The sequence below is a fragment of the Eschrichtius robustus genome, chromosome 3, assembly GCF_028021215.1.
Source record: "Eschrichtius robustus isolate mEscRob2 chromosome 3, mEscRob2.pri, whole genome shotgun sequence".
In the NCBI taxonomy this organism is placed as follows: Eukaryota; Metazoa; Chordata; class Mammalia; order Artiodactyla; family Eschrichtiidae; genus Eschrichtius; species Eschrichtius robustus.
The window spans coordinates 114,406,921-114,424,821 of record NC_090826.1 but is presented as its reverse complement, the minus strand read 5'-3'; the positions used below and the strand labels follow the sequence as shown (position 1 = coordinate 114,424,821).

The window sequence follows — 17,901 nt, the reverse complement described above, 5'->3', positions numbered from 1 at the left end:
GAACCGAGAGGTCCCAGCAAACCAATCCGTTCGGTCTGGGGCGGGGAGGCGGGAGCTGGACGCGGCCCCTGCGTGCCACCCAGGGAGATACCGCGGCAGCGCGGCCAGCTGGCGCTGGGGAGCCGAGCGCGCCCGGAGGGATCCGGGGAGACTGTCCCCGGCGAGTCCCGCGCTCCCCGGGACCCCCCGCTCCTCTCCTCTGCCTGTTCCCCGGGCTTCTGCTCCGCCCTCGGGGTTGACCGGCCTCTTGCGCTGCCTTTTGCTCTGCACCCTGTGTGACTTTGTTTCTCTGGAAGCCTCTCTGAGTCTCTCCCCGTTGCTGTCTGCATCTCTGTCCTCATCTCTCTGTCTCTGTGTTCACGCTGAGTCTCTGGCTCCAGCAGCCTGTCACCGTCTGTGTCTCTGTGGCTCTCATTACTTTTTTTCTGTCTCCTGCCATCTCTGTGTGGGATTCTTTGTCACTCTGCCCCTTCCCTTCCCCTTCCCTCTGAAGCTTGCATCTCTGTGTCCCTTAGGGCCTGTTAGGTCCTTCTCCTCCCTGGAGCCATCTGGAGAAGAGCCAGGACTGGGCACAAGGCAGGACTAGGACAATGGCAGTGCCCAGTCTGTGGCCATGGGTAGCCTGCCTGCTTGTGATCCTCCTCTCCTTGGGATTTAGCCTGGACACTCGCGAGGGTGAGTCCCCAGCACTGTCTTCTGGAGCCCCATCTCCCTTCCAGCAGACTGGGAGGCCAAACACTGAGCTTCCAGCCAGAACACATCTATTTACTTACTTCGACATGAAGACTGGGGTTAGGTCTCAGAAGGACTTCCCACCAGGAGGAGCATTTAGTTCCCAGAGATGGGTGTTTTCCTCTCAGTTCCCTGGGAAATGAGAAGGACCCTGAAACAGGGATGAATAGATGTCCTCCATTCCTGCTTATGAAACAGTGATCCCAGTAAAGCCTGAATGAGAATCAAAATGAGGGGGTTAGTCTTAGAGGTCTTTTCTAGAGCCACTGAATGGGAAAGGGGCCAGGATGGGAAGGGGAGCTGAAAACCAGGCACCATTAAGTAACTGAACCCATTGTGCAGACAGGAAACTGAAGCTCAGAGAACTGAGAGATCAAACGAGACTGGCGTCCTGAGCTCCTGCCTCCAGGTTCTGTCCCACGTCCCCCACTTTGAGGGCCCATCCGCTGGGGTAGGAGGCTTCTTTTAATTAGTCCCCAGGCTAAACACTTCCCATGTGTAGCGTTTTGGGGGTTGGGACCATGTAGACAAAGTGGCCCTCATGAGGGTGCTGGGGGCTTGGCAGGGAGAGGAGAAAGTGCTGAGAGTGGAAGATTCAAAGGCGGAAGGATGAAGAGATGTCCCTTTCCCCGCACCCACCATTCCCTTCCAGACTGAGGAAGCTCAGGAATCCAGTTCTCTGTGCCTGCCTGAGGGGGTCCCGTGATGCCCTCAGACTGGGGACTTCCAGGGGCAGAGCAGGGTCTCCCTTTCCTGCAGAGACAGAGGGGTGATGTGAATGGGTTGGGGCAGGGGGTCCACTGAAGAGTGCTAGTCACAGAGGCATTGCCTGCAAGGCATAGCCCCACCCCCTGCACCCTTCCCCTCCTCCACCCCTCCCCTCCTCCTCTGCTGTGCCAGGACAGGGCATAGCAGATGCCAGCCAGGAGCATGGTTGTCAGGACAGGAGCACGGCCCTGGGGGCAGGGGGGCGGGGGAGGGCGGTGTTTGGTCAGGGGACCCAGATGTCCCGTTCCCAGTGCAGCTCTGCACACCACCATGTCCTGAGGGGAGGCAGGCAGGGGTTAACCTGTGTAGGTCGTAGATTTGTTTTTCCAAATGACTCCCATCAGGGGAGCCCTAGAAAGGCTGGGGCATGACGGGAAGTGGCATGTGGGCTCCTGAGAGAACCCCCCATCTGCCTGCAGAGCCTGATTGGCCTTTGCCTGGAGGGACTAGAAGTGTTTTCTCATTCTCCCTCTCTGTGTGTGTGCATGTGTGCCTGCATGTGCTCAGACACACACACACACACACACACACACACACACACACAGAGTTGCTGGGTAGAGCCAAGCACAGGGACCACTAATGACAACAGGGAGAAGGTGTGAAGTAAGACCCAGGGGGCCAACCTAGCCTGGCCACCCCCTTTTAACCATCAGGGGATGGGCCTGGGTATGTATGATGGGTGCATTGTTTCTTGAGGGCTGGGTAGGAAGGGAGGGAGTGGAGGTTGGAGAGGTTAGCAGGACTTGAATGGCAAGCTGAAGGATTCAGACCTGAATCTTCCTGAGTGGGGACCATGGAAGGTATCCTTGGGAGAAGTGAGTGCAGGGACCAGGTATCCAGCCCATTAGGAGAATGGTCCTACGTGCCTTGGGGAAAGAAAGAAAAGGGGGGCTGGGGCCCTGCGATCCAAAGAAGCCAGACACACCCAGGTCCCCGAGGGAGGAGTGGACTTGGGATCCAGATGTCCATCGATTCAACCCACAACCCCTGAGTGCCCAGTGGTTCCTGCCCTGAACTGGGCACCATGTGGGGATGCTGACTAACAAGGGTCCCACCCTCAGCAGCCTCCCTCCTTGGAGGGGGTGGCAGACAGACAGAAAGCAATGTTGGGGCAATACCCCAGGTGTTCTGGTGTGGATGCTGGACTAAGTGCAGCTGAGCCTGAAGTGATTAACTCAGAGGGTCAGGGAAGGTGGGGGCTTGACCTGAGGCTTTCAGGACAAGAACTGAGGGTGTTGGCAGGCCAAGGAACTCTTCTGAGGCTGGAGGTATTAGCGGGGCCCAGTTTATCAACACCCTGGAATGTCAGGCTGAGGAATTTAAACTTGAACTTTTGGCAATGGGAGCCACGGAATGTCCCTTCGAGAGTAAACAGATGCAGGGACCAGGCATCTAGCTTTCTCAGGCCTGGGAGAGAAGTGGAGTGTCTGAAGCTCAGACTACTGCTTCCCAGTCACAGATTTCATTCATTCATTCCTTCATCAAATATTTATTGAGCACCAATTTCGTGCCAGGCACTATACCAGGCACCAAGGATACAGCAATGAATTACACAATGATCCCTGCTGTTCTGGAGCTTACAATAAACAAAATAAATAAGTAAATTGTGTATCAGCCAGTGTTAAGCATTTGGAGAAAAATTAAGTAGGAAGGGGAGTGGGACTTCCCTGGTGGTGCAGTGGTTAAGAATCTGCCTGCCAATGCAGGGGACACGGGTTCGAGCCCTAGTCTGGGAGGATCCCACATGGCTCAGAGCAACTAAGCCCGTGTGCCACAACTACTGAGCCTGCGCTCTAGAGCCCGCAAGCCACAACTACTGAGCCCACGTGACACAACTACTGAAGTCCGCGTGCCTAGAGCCCGTGCTCCGCAACAAGAGAAGCCACCGCAATGAGAAGCCCACGCACCGCCAGAAGAGAAGCCCCCACTCACCACAACTAGAGAAAGCCCGCGCAGCAGCAAAGACCCAACGCAGCCAAAGATAAATAAATAAATAAATAAATTTATTTTAAAAAAAAAAGTAGGAAGGGGAGTAGGGAGTGTTGCCATATTAAATAGGATGGTCAGAGAAGTCCTCATTGAGAAGGTGACATCTGAGCAAAGACTTAAAAGAGGTGAGGGAGCCATTGAGAGGGAAGAGTGTTCTAGCCAGAGGGAACAGAAAGTGCAAAGACCCCAAGGCAGAAGCTTGGCTAGCTTGTTTGAGGAACAGCAACGTGGCCAGTGTGTCTGAAGAAGAGAGAGAAAGCGGGTGAAGTTGGAGAGTTGCAGGGGCCCTGTAGGCTGTGGTAAGGACTTCGGCTTTTCATCAGCGAGATGAAAGCCATTGGGGAGTTTTGAGCAGTGGAGGAAAGTGATCCAGGTTGTGCGCTGTGTTTCCACTCTGGCTACAGAGGGGAGGATAGAAGAAAGAGGGGACGGGGTGGAGGTGAGGAGACTATTTAGGAAGCTATTACTGTAAAGCCAGGAACAGATGATGGTGAAAGCAGTTCGGGTGGCTCTGGATATATTTTAAAGGTAGAGCCCACAGAGTACAGGGGTTAGAGAAGGAAAGGAATCATGGAGGCTTTCGCTTTGGAGTCTGACTGCAAGAATGAAGTTGCAATCAACTGAGAAGGGGACGTGAGTTTGGGAGGGAAGGTCAGGAGCTCACTTTTGTCCATGTTGGCTCACCTGGTGGGGATCCTCCAAGCTGCCAATGAGGCCTCTGAGGCCCAGGGAGCAGGTCACGCAAGGGGTGCTTGGCCCAAACGGTACTGAGGGCTACCTGCACTTGTACCCACAGTGTGCCCCAGCCTGGACATCCGCTCAGAGGTGGCAGAGCTGCGTCGGCTGGAAAACTGCAGCGTGGTGGAGGGTCACCTGCAGATCCTGCTCATGTTCACAGCCACCGGCGAGGACTTCCGTGGCCTCAGCTTCCCACGCCTCACTCAGGTCACCGACTACCTGCTGCTCTTCCGTGTCTATGGCCTGGAGAGCCTGCGTGACCTCTTTCCCAACCTAGCGGTCATCCGCGGCGCCCGCCTCTTCCTGGGCTACGCGCTGGTCATCTTCGAGATGCCTCACCTGCGGGACGTGGGGCTGCCAGCGCTGGGGGCCGTGCTGAGTGGGGCCGTGCGCGTGGAGAAGAACCAGGAGCTCTGCCACCTCTCCACCATTGACTGGGGCCTGCTGCAGCCTTCACCTGGCGCCAACCACATTGTGGGCAACAAGCTGGGCGAGGAGTGTGCCGACGTGTGCCCCGGCGTGCTGGGCGCCACTGGCGAGCCCTGTGCCAGGACCACCTTCAGCGGGCACACCGACTACAGGTGCTGGACCTCCAGCCACTGCCAGAGAGGTGGGCACTGGCACAGAACACAACTAGGGGGCACAGAGGGGGCAGGGTCAAATGGGGCTGGCTGGCCGTAAGATGGTATGGGTAAGTACTTTGCTGACACTATTTATTTTAATCCTCACTCATCCTATGAGGGAGGTGCTGTTGCTATTCCAGTTTTGCAGATGAGGAAACTGAGGCTCAGAAAAGTTAAACAACTGATGTAGCATAATGCAGTCAAGGGGTGGGCACAAGACAGCATCAGGTAGTTATGGAGAGACAGTAAATAAGTTGGACATGGTGAGGAGGGGAAGGGTGGCATGAATGGGTGCAAGGCAGCTGCACAAGAAGCAGTATGGGGCAGTGGACAAGAGCGAAGCCGACTGGCCTGTGTTTGAATCTCAGCTCTACTACTTACCAGCTATGTTTATTTAGCTTATCTGTGCCTCAGTTTCCTCATCTGTAAAACGATCAGAGCATTGTGATGAAGAATGAGCTATTCTGTAAAACATTAGAGCAGTGCCTGGGCCATGTTAGCAGTTCTATGCTTCTGATAAAAATGGCCACAGCACAGGCCGGCGGTATTGAAATGGGAAGGTTGGGAGCTGGGTGGAAGGAGAAAGGAGGAGGTGACAGATGAATGACAGGGCAGGTGAGGACAAATTATGTGAAGTGGGATCTTCTTTAGGAGGTAAGGTGCATGGAGGGGAAACAGAAGGAAAGAGTGGAGAAAAGGAGGAGTGGAATAAGGAGAGGATGGTTGGAGGAGGAAGTGAAAGTTATAGGGGAGGGAAAGAAGACCTTCAGAGACTGGGAGCAGATCTGGGGTCCCCAAGCTGGGGATCTTTCCACGCAGCTCCTGGAGGTCAGCTCCCCTCACCCCAATGCCTCAGCATGAAGGCAGAAGAGTAACCAGATCCCTGCTGTATCCACTGGGCCCCACCTCCCCAATATCTCCCTGTTGGCTGTAAACACAGCTGCTGCATGTCCTTCTCGTGTATAGTGTCAACACGCCCTGGCTGACCCTTGCCACACGCATCGCTCCCACAGACATCCAGCTGCCGCTGTGCAGAGTAGCCAGGCCATTGGCACCCAGCCCCAAACCCATCCACATCTGCTTGGGGCCACCTCCCACCCAGGGCAGAGCGCTGAAGAGGGAGGAAGTATGGGCAGGGGCATGGGTCAAATGACCGGGGATGGTCCCTCCTTCTACACACTCCCAGGCCCACCTTGCCCTGGGCCTCACTCCTCAGGAGAAGCTGACTTGTTCACCTTGGCCCCATGCCCAGCAATGATCTGGGCACTAGGCCTAGACAGGACAGCAGGCTGGGGAGCAGCAGCCCTTATAGACAAGGTCACTGCTTGGTCCTGAGTTCTGACACCCCTGACTAGGCACTGTGGGAGGTGAGGAGTCACAGAGAGGGGCCACGGTCCCTATCTTCAAGAGCCCCTGTCTGCGGAAAACAGAGTGGGCAACCAGTGTCATCTGAGCTGGAGGGATTTGGGTGCAGACGAAGAGTGTTAGCCCAGGAGGAGGGGCTGGGGCCAGGACCAAGGAGGCGTGGGTAAGGTCTAATGCAGCACTCTGCCCGCAGTGTGCCCCTGTCCCCGTGGGCTGGCCTGCACAGTTAGGGGTGAGTGCTGCCACACTGAATGCCTGGGAGGCTGCAGCCGGCCAGAAGACCCCCATGCCTGTGTCGCCTGCCGCCACCTCTACTTCCAGGGTGCCTGCCACAGGGCGTGCCCTCCAGGCACCTACCAGCATGAGTCCTGGCGCTGCGTCACGGCCGAGCACTGTGCCAGCCTGCGCTCTGTGCCTGGCCGCGCCTCCACCTTCGGCATCCACCAGGGTAGTTGCCTGGCCCAGTGCCCTCCAGGCTTCACCCGTAATGACAGCAGGTGAGTGTCGGGTGGGCGGGGGGCACCCTTGGAGCAGTGAGGAGGCCCACACTGGTCCAGGGCTCATGCCACATCCTCTGCTTGCCCCTACTAGCATATTCTGCCACAAATGCGAGGGGCTATGCCCCAAAGAGTGCAAAGTGGGCACCAAGACCATCGACTCTGTCCAGGCAGCACAGGATCTGGTGGGCTGCACCCACGTGGAAGGGAGCCTCATCCTCAATCTTCGTCAAGGCTGTTAGTGCCTTCCTCAGGACCATACCTCTCCTCCTGGCCACACCCTTCCTCCTGGCCACACCCCTTACAACGATCCAGCTAAAGCACCGCTTTCCACCATCCTGGGTCCCAGCCCTGAGGGCCCCCTTCCCTTTGCCCCCGTTCAGCTCCCCCCTCCCAATGGAACCATCACTTTCCTTGCCCCTGCTCCAGCCCTGTCTTCCCCATTCCCAGATAACCTGGAGCTGGAGCTGCAGCGCAGCCTGGGACTGGTAGAGACCATCACTGGCTTCCTCAAAATCAAGCACTCCTTTGCCCTCGTGTCCCTAGGCTTTTTCAAGAACCTCAAACTAATCCGGGGGGACACCATGGTGGACGGGTAAGGGGTCAGAAATAGTTCCCGCTCTCTCATCTCCTCCCCAACACTCCCAAAACTGTGGTGAAGAGTATGGGAAACAGCTCTGCTACTTACTAGCTGTGTGACTCTGGGTAGGTTACTTAACTTCTCTGGTCCTCAACTTTCTCATCTGTGAAATGGGGTTGATATAACTACTTATTTCTTAGGGCTGTTGTGAATATTACTTAAGTTGTTATGTATAAAGCACTTAAAACAGACCCTGAAACAAAGTATATATGACTACATAAAATTATAGTTACATATAACTCGATATGTATTGGCTATAATTGTTATCGTCTGATCCTCTTAGCTGCAGAGCAAGACTGCCTGGGTTTGAAACCCATTCCTACTTTTACCAGTTGAGGCCTACCCTCAATGTAGCCAGGATTTTTCAAAATAATGTTTTAAATTACCATCCAGCCAAGTGGTTTCTCATGTACCCCCAGGGGTGCCCCCGCTCCAGCTGGAGAGGCATAGCCCCAGGCTGAGTCCCACTCCTCCCTGTGTCCCCAAAGCCAGGACAGAACCTGGCACATAGCAGGTGCTCAGTTAATGTGAGATGAGGGAAGGAGGGAGGCAGAAAAACAGTTGACCCCATTTCACTGATGAGGAAAACACAGAGTGTGGGTGACTTGCCGGACCTCACATTTCTGGTCAGTGGCACCGAGTGGGTGTGTATGAATGCCCCACGTGTACTGGTGTGGGTGGGCTGCTGTGTGCCGCTCCTTCCCTGTGCCCCCAGTGCAGCCCCTTCGGGAAGAACCCATAAGACACCCCCTTCCTCACCCCTTGCCCCCACCGGCCGTGCAGAGCAAGGTTCCCTGGCCTCCCCCAGGAACTACACTCTGTATGTGCTGGACAACCAGAACCTGCAGCAGCTGGGCTCCTGGGTGGCTGCGGGGCTCACCATTCCCGTGGGCAAGATATACTTCGCCTTCAACCCACGCCTCTGCCTGGAACACATCTACCGCTTGGAGGAGGTGACTGGCACGAAGGGACGGCAAAACAAGGCAGAGATCAACCCCCGCACCAACGGAGACCGAGCTGCCTGTGAGGCCCAATACCCCAACCCCTGGCACCCTGGCAGTGAGAGATGTGACCCCAAGGAACACCCAGACGCGCGCACACGCTGACCTTCACACACGCTGAAATACACCAGACACGCTGCCGGGTGGAAGGGGACGCTTGAAGGGGAAAATGTGATAAGTTCTCTTTAGAGGTCACATTGGGGGTGGGATGCTGCGGCGTCAGGGTGGGGGGTTGGGAGTAGGCGGCTCAAGCAGGTGCTCTCAACACGGTCAAGAGCAAGTGTTCGCCCTTCACCCCGACCAGGCCAGACTCGCACCCTGCGCTTCGTGTCCAACGTGACGGAGGCCGACCGTATCTTGCTGCGCTGGGAGCGCTTCGAGCCGCTGGAGGCTCGCGACCTACTCAGCTTCATCGTGTACTACAAGGAGTCGTGAGTGGCGGGGGCGGGGCCAGAGCGGGTGGGGCCAGAGCGGGGGCGGGGCCAGAGCGGGCCGGGGTCAGAGCCCGACCAGGTCAATTTGTTCACAACCGCAGGCAGGTGAGGGCAGAGCCCCGGGGGGCTGTGGAGAGCCAGCAAGCCAGGACCCCAGAGTCGCACTCCCTCGTAGGGCCCACGTCTGGCTCTCTCCTCTCACCTTCTTCATCCCTTCGTGCCTCAGTTTCACCTTAACCAGTGATGAGGAGAGGACAATCAGGATTTCTGAAAGCCCAGGAGAGGCGCCCTGCTGGGAAGGCCTGGATAATTAAACTTCAATTCACTATGCTAATGTTTCGTACTGACCACATGCTCCTGCCCCAGCAGCGGTTTGGGGAGTACCCACTAATTTGGCCAGTTTTATGCATATCTTTGCCAGCATTTCATTAAAGCCTGAGGAAGGGAGGGAGCAGGGACAACCAAGGACCAGCTGCTCTTTTCTTTGGAGAGAATGTACTGACCATAGCAGGATGGATAGTGGTTAGACCACAGGAAGAACTTCTCCAAAAGCATGGCTAGGGATCAAAAATAGAATTCCTTAGAGAAGAGAGATGGATTTGGGAAGGCAAGCTGGGAGGGCAGGAGTGAGGAGTACTAGCCCTCTGTGGTAGACAGAAGATGGGAGCCACCTGGTTTGGAATCATTTCCTGTGAATTAAAATGGAGAGATCTTAGTTGCCCACTAGCACAGGGCCTGGCCTGGGAGGAAGGGAGAAATACTAATGGTGGGAGGCCTGCTCACAGGGCCAAGACTCTCCTAGGCCTCAGTGGAAGATGAAGGACTCTAGCACGAGGAGCTGGAGAGTTTGTTAAATACAGATTCCTGGGCCCCGCTCCCACAGATTCTGATTCCTTTAGTCCTGGGCAGGGCCCATAAATCTGCATTTCTAACAAGCTTCAGCATTCAGGTAATGCTGAATCTTCTGGGCCATGGACCACACGTTAAGGAATGCTAACATGGACTGCAAGGTAAAGCCCCGGCCTCCCACCGCTACCCACCGGTTGTAGAGCTCACATTCTGCAGGACTATACACAGCTGCCTTTGGACTCAAAGGGCGGAGAATCTTCGAGGTCTTTCAGGAAACTCCCCTAGCATCTGCCTTGCAGTGTGGCTATGGCTGTGCTCCCTTAGAGATATACTGGGGATCCTGACTCAATTCCAGCTCTGAGCAGACCCACTCAGTGAGTGTGTCATGCCCACAAGGCACCTGCTCCAAAGGGCAGACCCACACCTGCTTCTGAATGCCCTCGTACTGGAAGAAGCATGACAATGACAGTCTTGGAGTGATTCAGAGAGGAGGGGGATGCTAGAAACTGGGGTTGGGGCTGAGCTGCCCCTCATCTCTAGGGATGGGGTGTTCAGCCCATTCCAGAATGCCACAGAGCATGTAGGTCCAGATGCCTGTGGGGCCCAGAGCTGGAACCTACTGGATGTGGAACTGCCCCTAAGCCGCACCCAGGAGCCAGGTGTGACCCTAACCCCGCTCAAGCCCTGGACACAGTACGCAGTGTTTGTGCGGGCCATCACGCTGACCACTGCAGAGGACAGCCCCCACCAAGGAGCCCAAAGCCCCATCATCTACCTCCGAACCTTACCTGCAGGTAGGCTGAAGCCTTTGAAGGGGGTTGGGAGCTAAAAGCCTGGGTCCTAGTGACAATGGGGGAACCCAAGCACCAGAAATAGAGAAGCTGGGTCACTGAACACCGGGCTTATAGAGGCTGGGAGGCCGGACCTCAGAGAGAGGGGCCCTTAACCAGACAGTATTTGAAAGGGGGATCTGCAGCCCCTCAGTTGTACCCTACTCACACCCCCAGCACCCACAGTGCCCCAGGACGTCATCTCCACGTCCAACTCCTCCTCCCACCTGCTGGTGCGCTGGAAGCCACCGACCCAGCGCAACGGAAACATCACCTACTACCTGGTGCTGTGGCAACGCCTGGCAGAGGACAGCGACCTCTACCTCAATGACTACTGCCACCGCGGTGCGCAGGGAGGAGGCGCGGACCGGAGGGGTTGGGGTGTCGGGCCGCGGGCGCTGCTAGTCTAACTCTTTCCTTCGCCGCCGCCGCACCAGGCTTGCGGCTGCCCACCAGCAACAACGACCCCCGCTTCGACCGCGAAGACGGGGAACTCGAGGCCGACAGGGAGCCTGGCTGCTGCCCTTGCCAGCACCCACCTCCTGGGCAGGTCCTGCCACCGCTGGAGGCACAGGAGGCCTCCTTCCAGAAGAAGTTTGAAAACTTTCTACACAATGCCATCACCATCCCCAAGTGAGTCTCGGCACGAGAGAGCCGGGAGGCCAGGGTGCTGATGAGCGGGGTCTGCGGGCGGCGGGGGGGGGGGGGGGGGGGCGGGGGGGCGGGGCCTGGGTTGTGGGTGGGTTTGGGAGGCGGTCCGCCGTTGCAGAGGGCACTGGGGCGCCTTCCAGGCGGGCCTGACAGGGCCCACCTCCCCGATCCCCCGGTCTCCCCAGATCCCCTTGGAAGGTGACGTCCATCAATAAGAGCCCTCAAAGGTGAGCGGGGGCGGAGCAGGGGCCGAGAGGCGTGGCTCCCGGGACCGGGGCCTGGCTCTGACTTGTGCCCTCCCTAGGGACTCAGGGAGGCACCGCCGGGCAGCCGGGGCCCTCCGGCTTGGGGGGAACAGCTCGGATTTCGAGATCCAGGAGGACAAAGTGCCCCGGGAGCGAGCGGTGCTGAGGGGCCTGCGCCACTTCACAGAGTACCGGATCGACATTCATGCCTGCAACCACGCGGCGCACACTGTGGGCTGCAGCGCTGCCACCTTCGTCTTTGCGCGTACTATGCCCCACAGTAGGTGACCCCCCCCCCCCGAGCTCTACCCCGCCCACACACCGACCCCAAGGACCCCATCCAATTAGTGCTCCAACTAGCCAGTTTGACCTCCCGCCAACCTCAGGGCCGCAGTTTGCTCACCCTTCCCAGTCCCGATAATCCCAGTGTTTCCTCAAACCTCCCAGTTTAGAGCCCTTGGGTTTGAACATGAAGGTGAGAGGAAATACTTGTGGCCGGGCTGCCTGATGCCCTGTCCCGCAGGAGAGGCTGATGGCATCCCAGGGAAGGTGGCCTGGGAGGCAGCCAGCAAAAGCAGTGTTCTCCTACGCTGGCTTGAGCCACCGGACCCCAATGGACTCATTCTCAAGTACGAAATCAAGTACCGCCGCTTGGGAGAGGTAGGTACCCCAGGAGACACCCTAACCTAGCCCCAATTTGTGCCTCCATCCTCTTCCCAGCCAGCTATTCTGTGTTGCCCTCAGGAGGCCACAGTGCTGTGTGTGTCCCGCCTGCGATATGCCAAGTTTGGGGGCGTCCACCTGGCCCTGCTGCCCCCTGGAAACTACTCTGCCAGAGTTCGGGCAACCTCACTGGCTGGCAACGGCTCCTGGACAGACGGTGTCGCTTTCTACATCCCTGGCCCAGGTATGCAGAGCCTCTGTCCCAGATCTGTACTCCCAAACAGCCCCACCTGGGTCCCCAGACACATCTCCCATTGTGGAAACCACAGGCCCCTCCACCCCATCCCTCCCCCATCTTCACCTCCCATTGTGGAAAGAGAAGTGTCCTCTACCCTCTGACTTCTCCATCTTTTTTTATTATTATTGTTTTTTTCTTTTTTTTTCTGACTTCTCCATCTTTGACCCAACCCTCTGCCGCCTTCTGGCCACCAGAGGAGGAAGACTCCGGGGGGCTGCACGTCCTTCTCACTGTCACCCCCGTGGGGCTCATGCTGCTCATCATTCTTGCTGCCCTCGGTTTCTTCTACAGCAGGAAGAGGTGATGACAAGTCCCATTGGTTCCCAACCCCCTTCTTCCCTGAGCCCTCATCATAAGGTCAGTGCAATCAGAGGGTAGTAGATGAGACAGCAGAAAGGAATTCCTTAGAAGCAGTAACTCTTCCCCTGGGGGCGGCATGGAGGAAAGAGACACACCTTTCAGTTAGGGGGACCAACTTGTCCACGTTTGCCTGGGACTTTCCTGATTTTGGTAGTGAAAGTCCCAAATCCTGGGAAACCCCTCAGTCTGGGCATACTGGATCTGTTGGTCACCATACTCTTAGCCTGAGAACTAATGAAACTGGTCCTATCATAGCAGGGGGAGAAGCAGGAGACCTCAGGATGTGTCCTGGGATCCTGGGATTCTTGATGTCAGATCCCCCTAGGGCTGGATATGAGAGGGAACTGAGGGCAGGACTTTGATTAGCTGGGTTCTGAGGACTAGCTGAGCAGACAGCAGCTTCTCTACTTCTGTCCTCCCTTTTCCCAGCCTGTCAGATCCCAGATCCCAGGACTAGGACCAAGACTAGCTTGGAAAGTGCTTGGTGTTCCCCAGGGGTCACCCTGATCAGAGCTAGGGGTATGATCAGTAACTTCCTTCCTCCTTGTAATGTCCCTCTTCCTTGTCCTCTGACACTGCTTCTTCCTTCCCGAGGACCCTTCCAGCCTGACCCTCTCACCTCCCATTGCAGAAACAGCACGCTGTATACCTCTGTGAATCCGGAGTACTTCAGTGCCTCTCATAGTAGGTTTGGGGGTGGCTGGACGGGTGGTGTGGGAAAGGGAGACAGGAGGGGAGAAGAGGCAGACTTCCAGACCATCTTGGAGAAGGCAGCCTTGGGACCCGAGCCCTTCAGAAGAGAAGAGAAGTGGGTGGAGGTGTGGCAGAGAGCAGCACCCTTGCCTGTGACTCCCACTTCCTCTCAGTGTACATCCCTGATGAGTGGGAGGTGCCTCGGGAGCAGATCTCCATAATCCGGGAACTGGGCCAGGGCTCTTTTGGGATGGTATACGAGGGGCTGGCACAAGGACTTAAGGTTGGAGAGGAGCTCACGCCCGTGGCCCTGAAGACGGTGAATGAGCTGGCCAGCCCACGAGAACGCATTGAGTTCCTCAAGGAAGCCTCCGTCATGAAGGCATTCAAGTGTCACCATGTGGTAAGGGAGGCTCAAGGGCATTGTCAGGGTCAAAATTAGGGTGAAGTTCATGTGGTAAGAGGGAAAAGATCAGAGATGATTTCAGGGCACCATCAAGTTCAGGGTTGGGCCTGTGGTTAGGATCCTAATTGGGGTAAAGCTCATGGCTGGGGTTAGAGTCAAAACAGGGTCATCATAGGGCCGTGGTAGGATCATGGCTAGGGCTGGAATCAGTCATGGTGGAAGTCAATACTGAGTGTTCACATCATTATTAGGATCATGGTCAGAGTTGATTCAATCATGAAGATTGGGATGATAGTCAGATCGATTAAGGTCATGGGTTAGCGTCAGGGTCATTGTTAGGTCAAGATTAGGGTTATGGTCATGGTTGGGGTTTCGGAGGGTTGGTGTCTGGGTCAGTTGTGACAGCAGAACAAGGTTTTGGCCAGGGAGATCAAGGGAGCTGGGTAGACCTACAACCAGGCTCTTTGTCCATCCCAGGTACGTCTCCTGGGTGTGGTGTCTCAGGGCCAGCCAACTCTGGTCATCATGGAGTTAATGACCCGAGGGGACCTCAAGAGCCATCTTCGATCTTTGCGGCCTGAGGCAGAGGTAGGGACCAGGAAGATCCTGGGTGAGGGGCTGGGGAGTTAGAGAGGACTTGGCACAGTTGTAGGGGTAATCATTTGGCAGGAGTCCAGCCTCAAGTTACTACTTCACTAGCCCCCTCTCTTGGCTCTAGAACAACCCTGGGCTCCCTCGGCCAGCACTGGGAGATATGATCCAGATGGCTGGTGAGATCGCGGATGGCATGGCCTACCTCGCTGCCAACAAGTTTGTGCACCGAGACCTGGCGGCCCGAAACTGCATGGTGTCCCAGGACTTCACCGTCAAGATCGGGGGTACAGAGGGGGCCAGGCGGGTGGGGGCAGCCTGGGTAGAGTGACTCCCCCTAAGCGAGGCTTGAGGAGACCCAGGCCTGTCCCACAGCTCTGTCCCTGATAGCCCCCAACCCTGGATCTCAGTCTCCTAATCCAAGGGCAGCGGGATTTGGATGGGATGATCTCTGAGGTCCTTTGAGCCCTCACATTCCAGGATTCTTGGAGACTATGGAGGTGGAGAGGGTTGCGAAAGGTATTCCTGGGGCAGGAGCTGGTGAATGGCTCTGCTGCCCCACACCCCGTCTACCCTCACTTTCCAGACTTCGGGATGACTCGAGATGTGTATGAGACAGACTATTACCGCAAGGGCGGGAAGGGGCTGCTGCCTGTGCGCTGGATGGCCCCTGAGTCCCTCAAAGATGGAATCTTCACCACCCACTCGGATGTCTGGTGGGGACTGGCTGGAGCAGAGGGCTCAGGGGGTGTGGAGGCAGGGCCTTGGGAGAGGCCTGGGTGCGCTCCTTAGGGTGCGCTGAGCTGCATTAAGGGTGCTGGGCTCAGGCCCTCCTCCGCGTCCTCCAGGTCCTTTGGCGTGGTGCTCTGGGAGATTGTGACCCTGGCTGAACAACCCTACCAGGGCCTATCCAATGAGCAGGTGCTCAAGTTCGTCATGGATGGCGGGGTCCTAGAGGAGCTGGAGAGCTGTCCCGTTCAGCTGTGAGTCACCCCAGTCTGCCCCTGCCTCGTCCCTGCCCTGCCTATACCTGTCCCACCCCCGTGAGTCTGGCCCACCTCCTCTGATGCTTTTACTTGCACTGATCCCCAGCTCTGAGCCCTCCAACTCAAAATCCCCACTACAACCCCCATTTACTCCCCTGTGACGCTCGCAGACATAATCCCCCATGATCCCCCCCTACAATCACACTGATTGACCCTCTCAGTGCAGGAGGCAGGACGTGTGCACCCCTCTGACACTGCCCCCCACCTCCACCAGGCAGGAGCTGATGCACCGCTGCTGGCAGCAGAACCCGCGCCTGCGCCCAACTTTTACCCACATCCTGGACAGCATACAGGAAGAGCTGCGGCCCTCCTTCCGCCTCCTTTCCTTCTATTACAGCCCAGAGTGCCGGGGGGCCCGGGCTTCCCTGCTGCCCACAGATGCAGAGCCCGACTCCCCGCCAACCCCTAAAGGGGCTTCCTCAGACTCCAGCCCCCAAAATGGGGGTCCAGGGCACTGAGGGGCACCCCATTCCCTGGCTAGTTGGCCTCCCATGGGCAGAGAGGAAGGGACCTGACCTTTGCAGCCATGAGATGCTGAGACAGGGCGGGGGGTGGCCAAGGGGGGCACAGAGAGCAGGAGCAGGACAGATTGGGGGTGACGGGGAGAGCAGAGCAGAGTCATGGCAGGAAAGATTTTCTCAGGAATCTGATCCTCCATGAGAAAGTAATCAAGGCCACAACAGAAGCGGAGGTTAGACTGTGGACAAGACATCCTGCCCTCTGAGTGAGAGAGCCTACTCAGACTAGGAAGAGAGGCCTGCCCGCCCCAGAGGCAGGGTCTGGGGAACCCCACCCTCGGCTTCGGAGCTCCTGTGGGCATCTGGGGCCATCAGCACATTTGAAACCAGATGAGCAGCCAGAATTGGGCCTGGAACCCTCTCAGTCTGTGTTTGGGATGCTGGGTTTGGGCGTCCACGTGACTGCTCCTCTCACCTCCTCCCCTCTGCCCCGTACCGCAGGGGTTGTGGGGACAACCCAGGGACCCGGGTGAGTGGGTTCCCAGCCTGGCCTGGAGGCCTTCCCTCACCGCTTCCTCTCCTTTGCCATACCCAAAGACCCCAAGCTTGCTGCTCCCCCTTCCTCTTCTCCAGGGCGTTCCCTTGGTGCCGATTCACCCCTTCTCCCAGTCCTTTCCCTCTCAATCCCCCTCCTACCCTTGGATTATTAAGGCTTTAATAGCCTTGCTTCCTCCCTGCCCTCACTTCTGCCCCCCACCCCTGCCTCTCATGGGAAGACTGGAGAAGGCACAATAAAGGCCGAGGTCTGTTTATACCCTGGTCCCGGGCAGCCCATTATCTCTCCATCTATATGGTGTTAACACTGGATGAACTTCCTCCCTCCCTCCTTGGGGACTTGAGGTGGTGACCCTGAGGCAGTGATATAGGATAAATACACTGCTGTCAAACACCACCTCCATGAGGACCTGAGCAGCCAGGGTTGCCATGGCAGTGAAGCAGGACCATCCTGCTATTATCTGCAGCTCAGGTGGCCAGAAGTGGTTGAGCCCGGCAGGGGAACCTTTGTATCTGGCCTCCCAGCCTCACCAACCCGTCCCCCACACCTCATCCCTCCCTAATTCCACTGGGCAGACATTTCCTGGGGTATCACAGGACAGACTTGAAGTGGGCAGAACTTGGGGTGGGGGAGGGGTACTGATGACATCACCAGTCCGTGCTGGATGCCCCCCAGGCAAGGCAGGGGACACACGTCAGAGCAGAGTCGTGTGTCTGGCTCCCTACTGTTATTCCATCCCAGGAGCAGAGATGCCCCGGAGGCAGGTTAAAGGAGCGCATGGGAGTCTGTTTCCAGGCTCTTATGCCAGTGCCGTCAGAGCATTCGAAGGGGAGGAGCTGCAGATGAACGACTTAAAACCTTGGTGAAGGGGGTGGTAGCAGAAGGGGCTGGGCCTGGCTCAAGGCTTTTTCCGCATCCTATATCAGCGTTTCCTGCATCCAGGTCCTCAGGGCCAGAGCTCCCGTGCTGTCACACACAGGAGTTCTGCGGAGGTTCATACTTCTAAGCGTGCTTGCTCACTCCAGCACCCGTCCTGAAAACCACAGCTCCTTAAGGCATGAGTGGAGTGTGCATGAGTCTGTGCGAGGCGTCTCTATGATAACAACCACAACTCATACACTATCCTGTTAGGGTCCAGGTGGGCGGCAAGGACCACGTGTTCCACCGCACGCACCCCTGCCCTTCCCTGTCCCTGCCTGTCATTGCTGGCTAAGGCAACAGTGACCCCTAATGGTTACTGGCGGAACCACAGCTTAGGGAAAAAAGAGTGGGGAAGGCTGTTCTCTCCTCCCTGTGTTGCTGGTCTCCGGCCACCAGCGAGTACAAGGGAGGAGAGACTCCACACATAAGCCCTGGATCTGAGACCCACACACTCGCACAGCAGACAGGCACACCTGCACTTGCACAGGCCCAGAGGGCAGCACTGGGGTCAAGCCCTCTCCCCACCACCCATGTCCCCTAACCTCCA

General features: G+C 57.0%; 1 protein-coding gene across 1 annotated transcript; it reads left to right on the top strand.

Moving 5' to 3' along the window:
• The first annotated feature begins 590 nt into the window (after positions 1–590).
• INSRR (insulin receptor related receptor) lies at positions 591–15,877 on the top strand. Its single transcript, XM_068538257.1, has 22 exons — positions 591–675; positions 4,286–4,837; positions 6,409–6,712; positions 6,807–6,949; positions 7,163–7,307; positions 8,161–8,375; positions 8,658–8,784; positions 10,192–10,430; positions 10,644–10,811; positions 10,904–11,099; positions 11,303–11,344; positions 11,422–11,642; positions 11,886–12,022; positions 12,107–12,269; positions 12,518–12,623; positions 13,315–13,367; positions 13,550–13,779; positions 14,260–14,370; positions 14,501–14,660; positions 14,960–15,089; positions 15,222–15,356; positions 15,634–15,877. Exons 1-22 carry the CDS (start codon positions 591–593, stop codon positions 15,875–15,877), a joined length of 3,906 nt encoding a protein of 1,301 aa, XP_068394358.1.
• The last annotated feature ends 2,024 nt before the right edge of the window (positions 15,878–17,901 follow it).

Excerpts from the sequence above, each read along its gene's own strand:
- INSRR (XM_068538257.1), top strand. The coding sequence starts at position 591 with ATGGCAGTGCCCAGTCTGTGGCCATGGGTAGCCTGCCTGCTTGTGATC. Across the intron at positions 8,376-8,657 it reads CAACGGAGACCGAGCTGCCT|GCCAGACTCGCACCCTGCGC; the intron begins GTGAGGCCCAAT and ends CACCCCGACCAG. Across the intron at positions 14,661-14,959 it reads CTTCACCGTCAAGATCGGGG|ACTTCGGGATGACTCGAGAT; the intron begins GTACAGAGGGGG and ends CTCACTTTCCAG.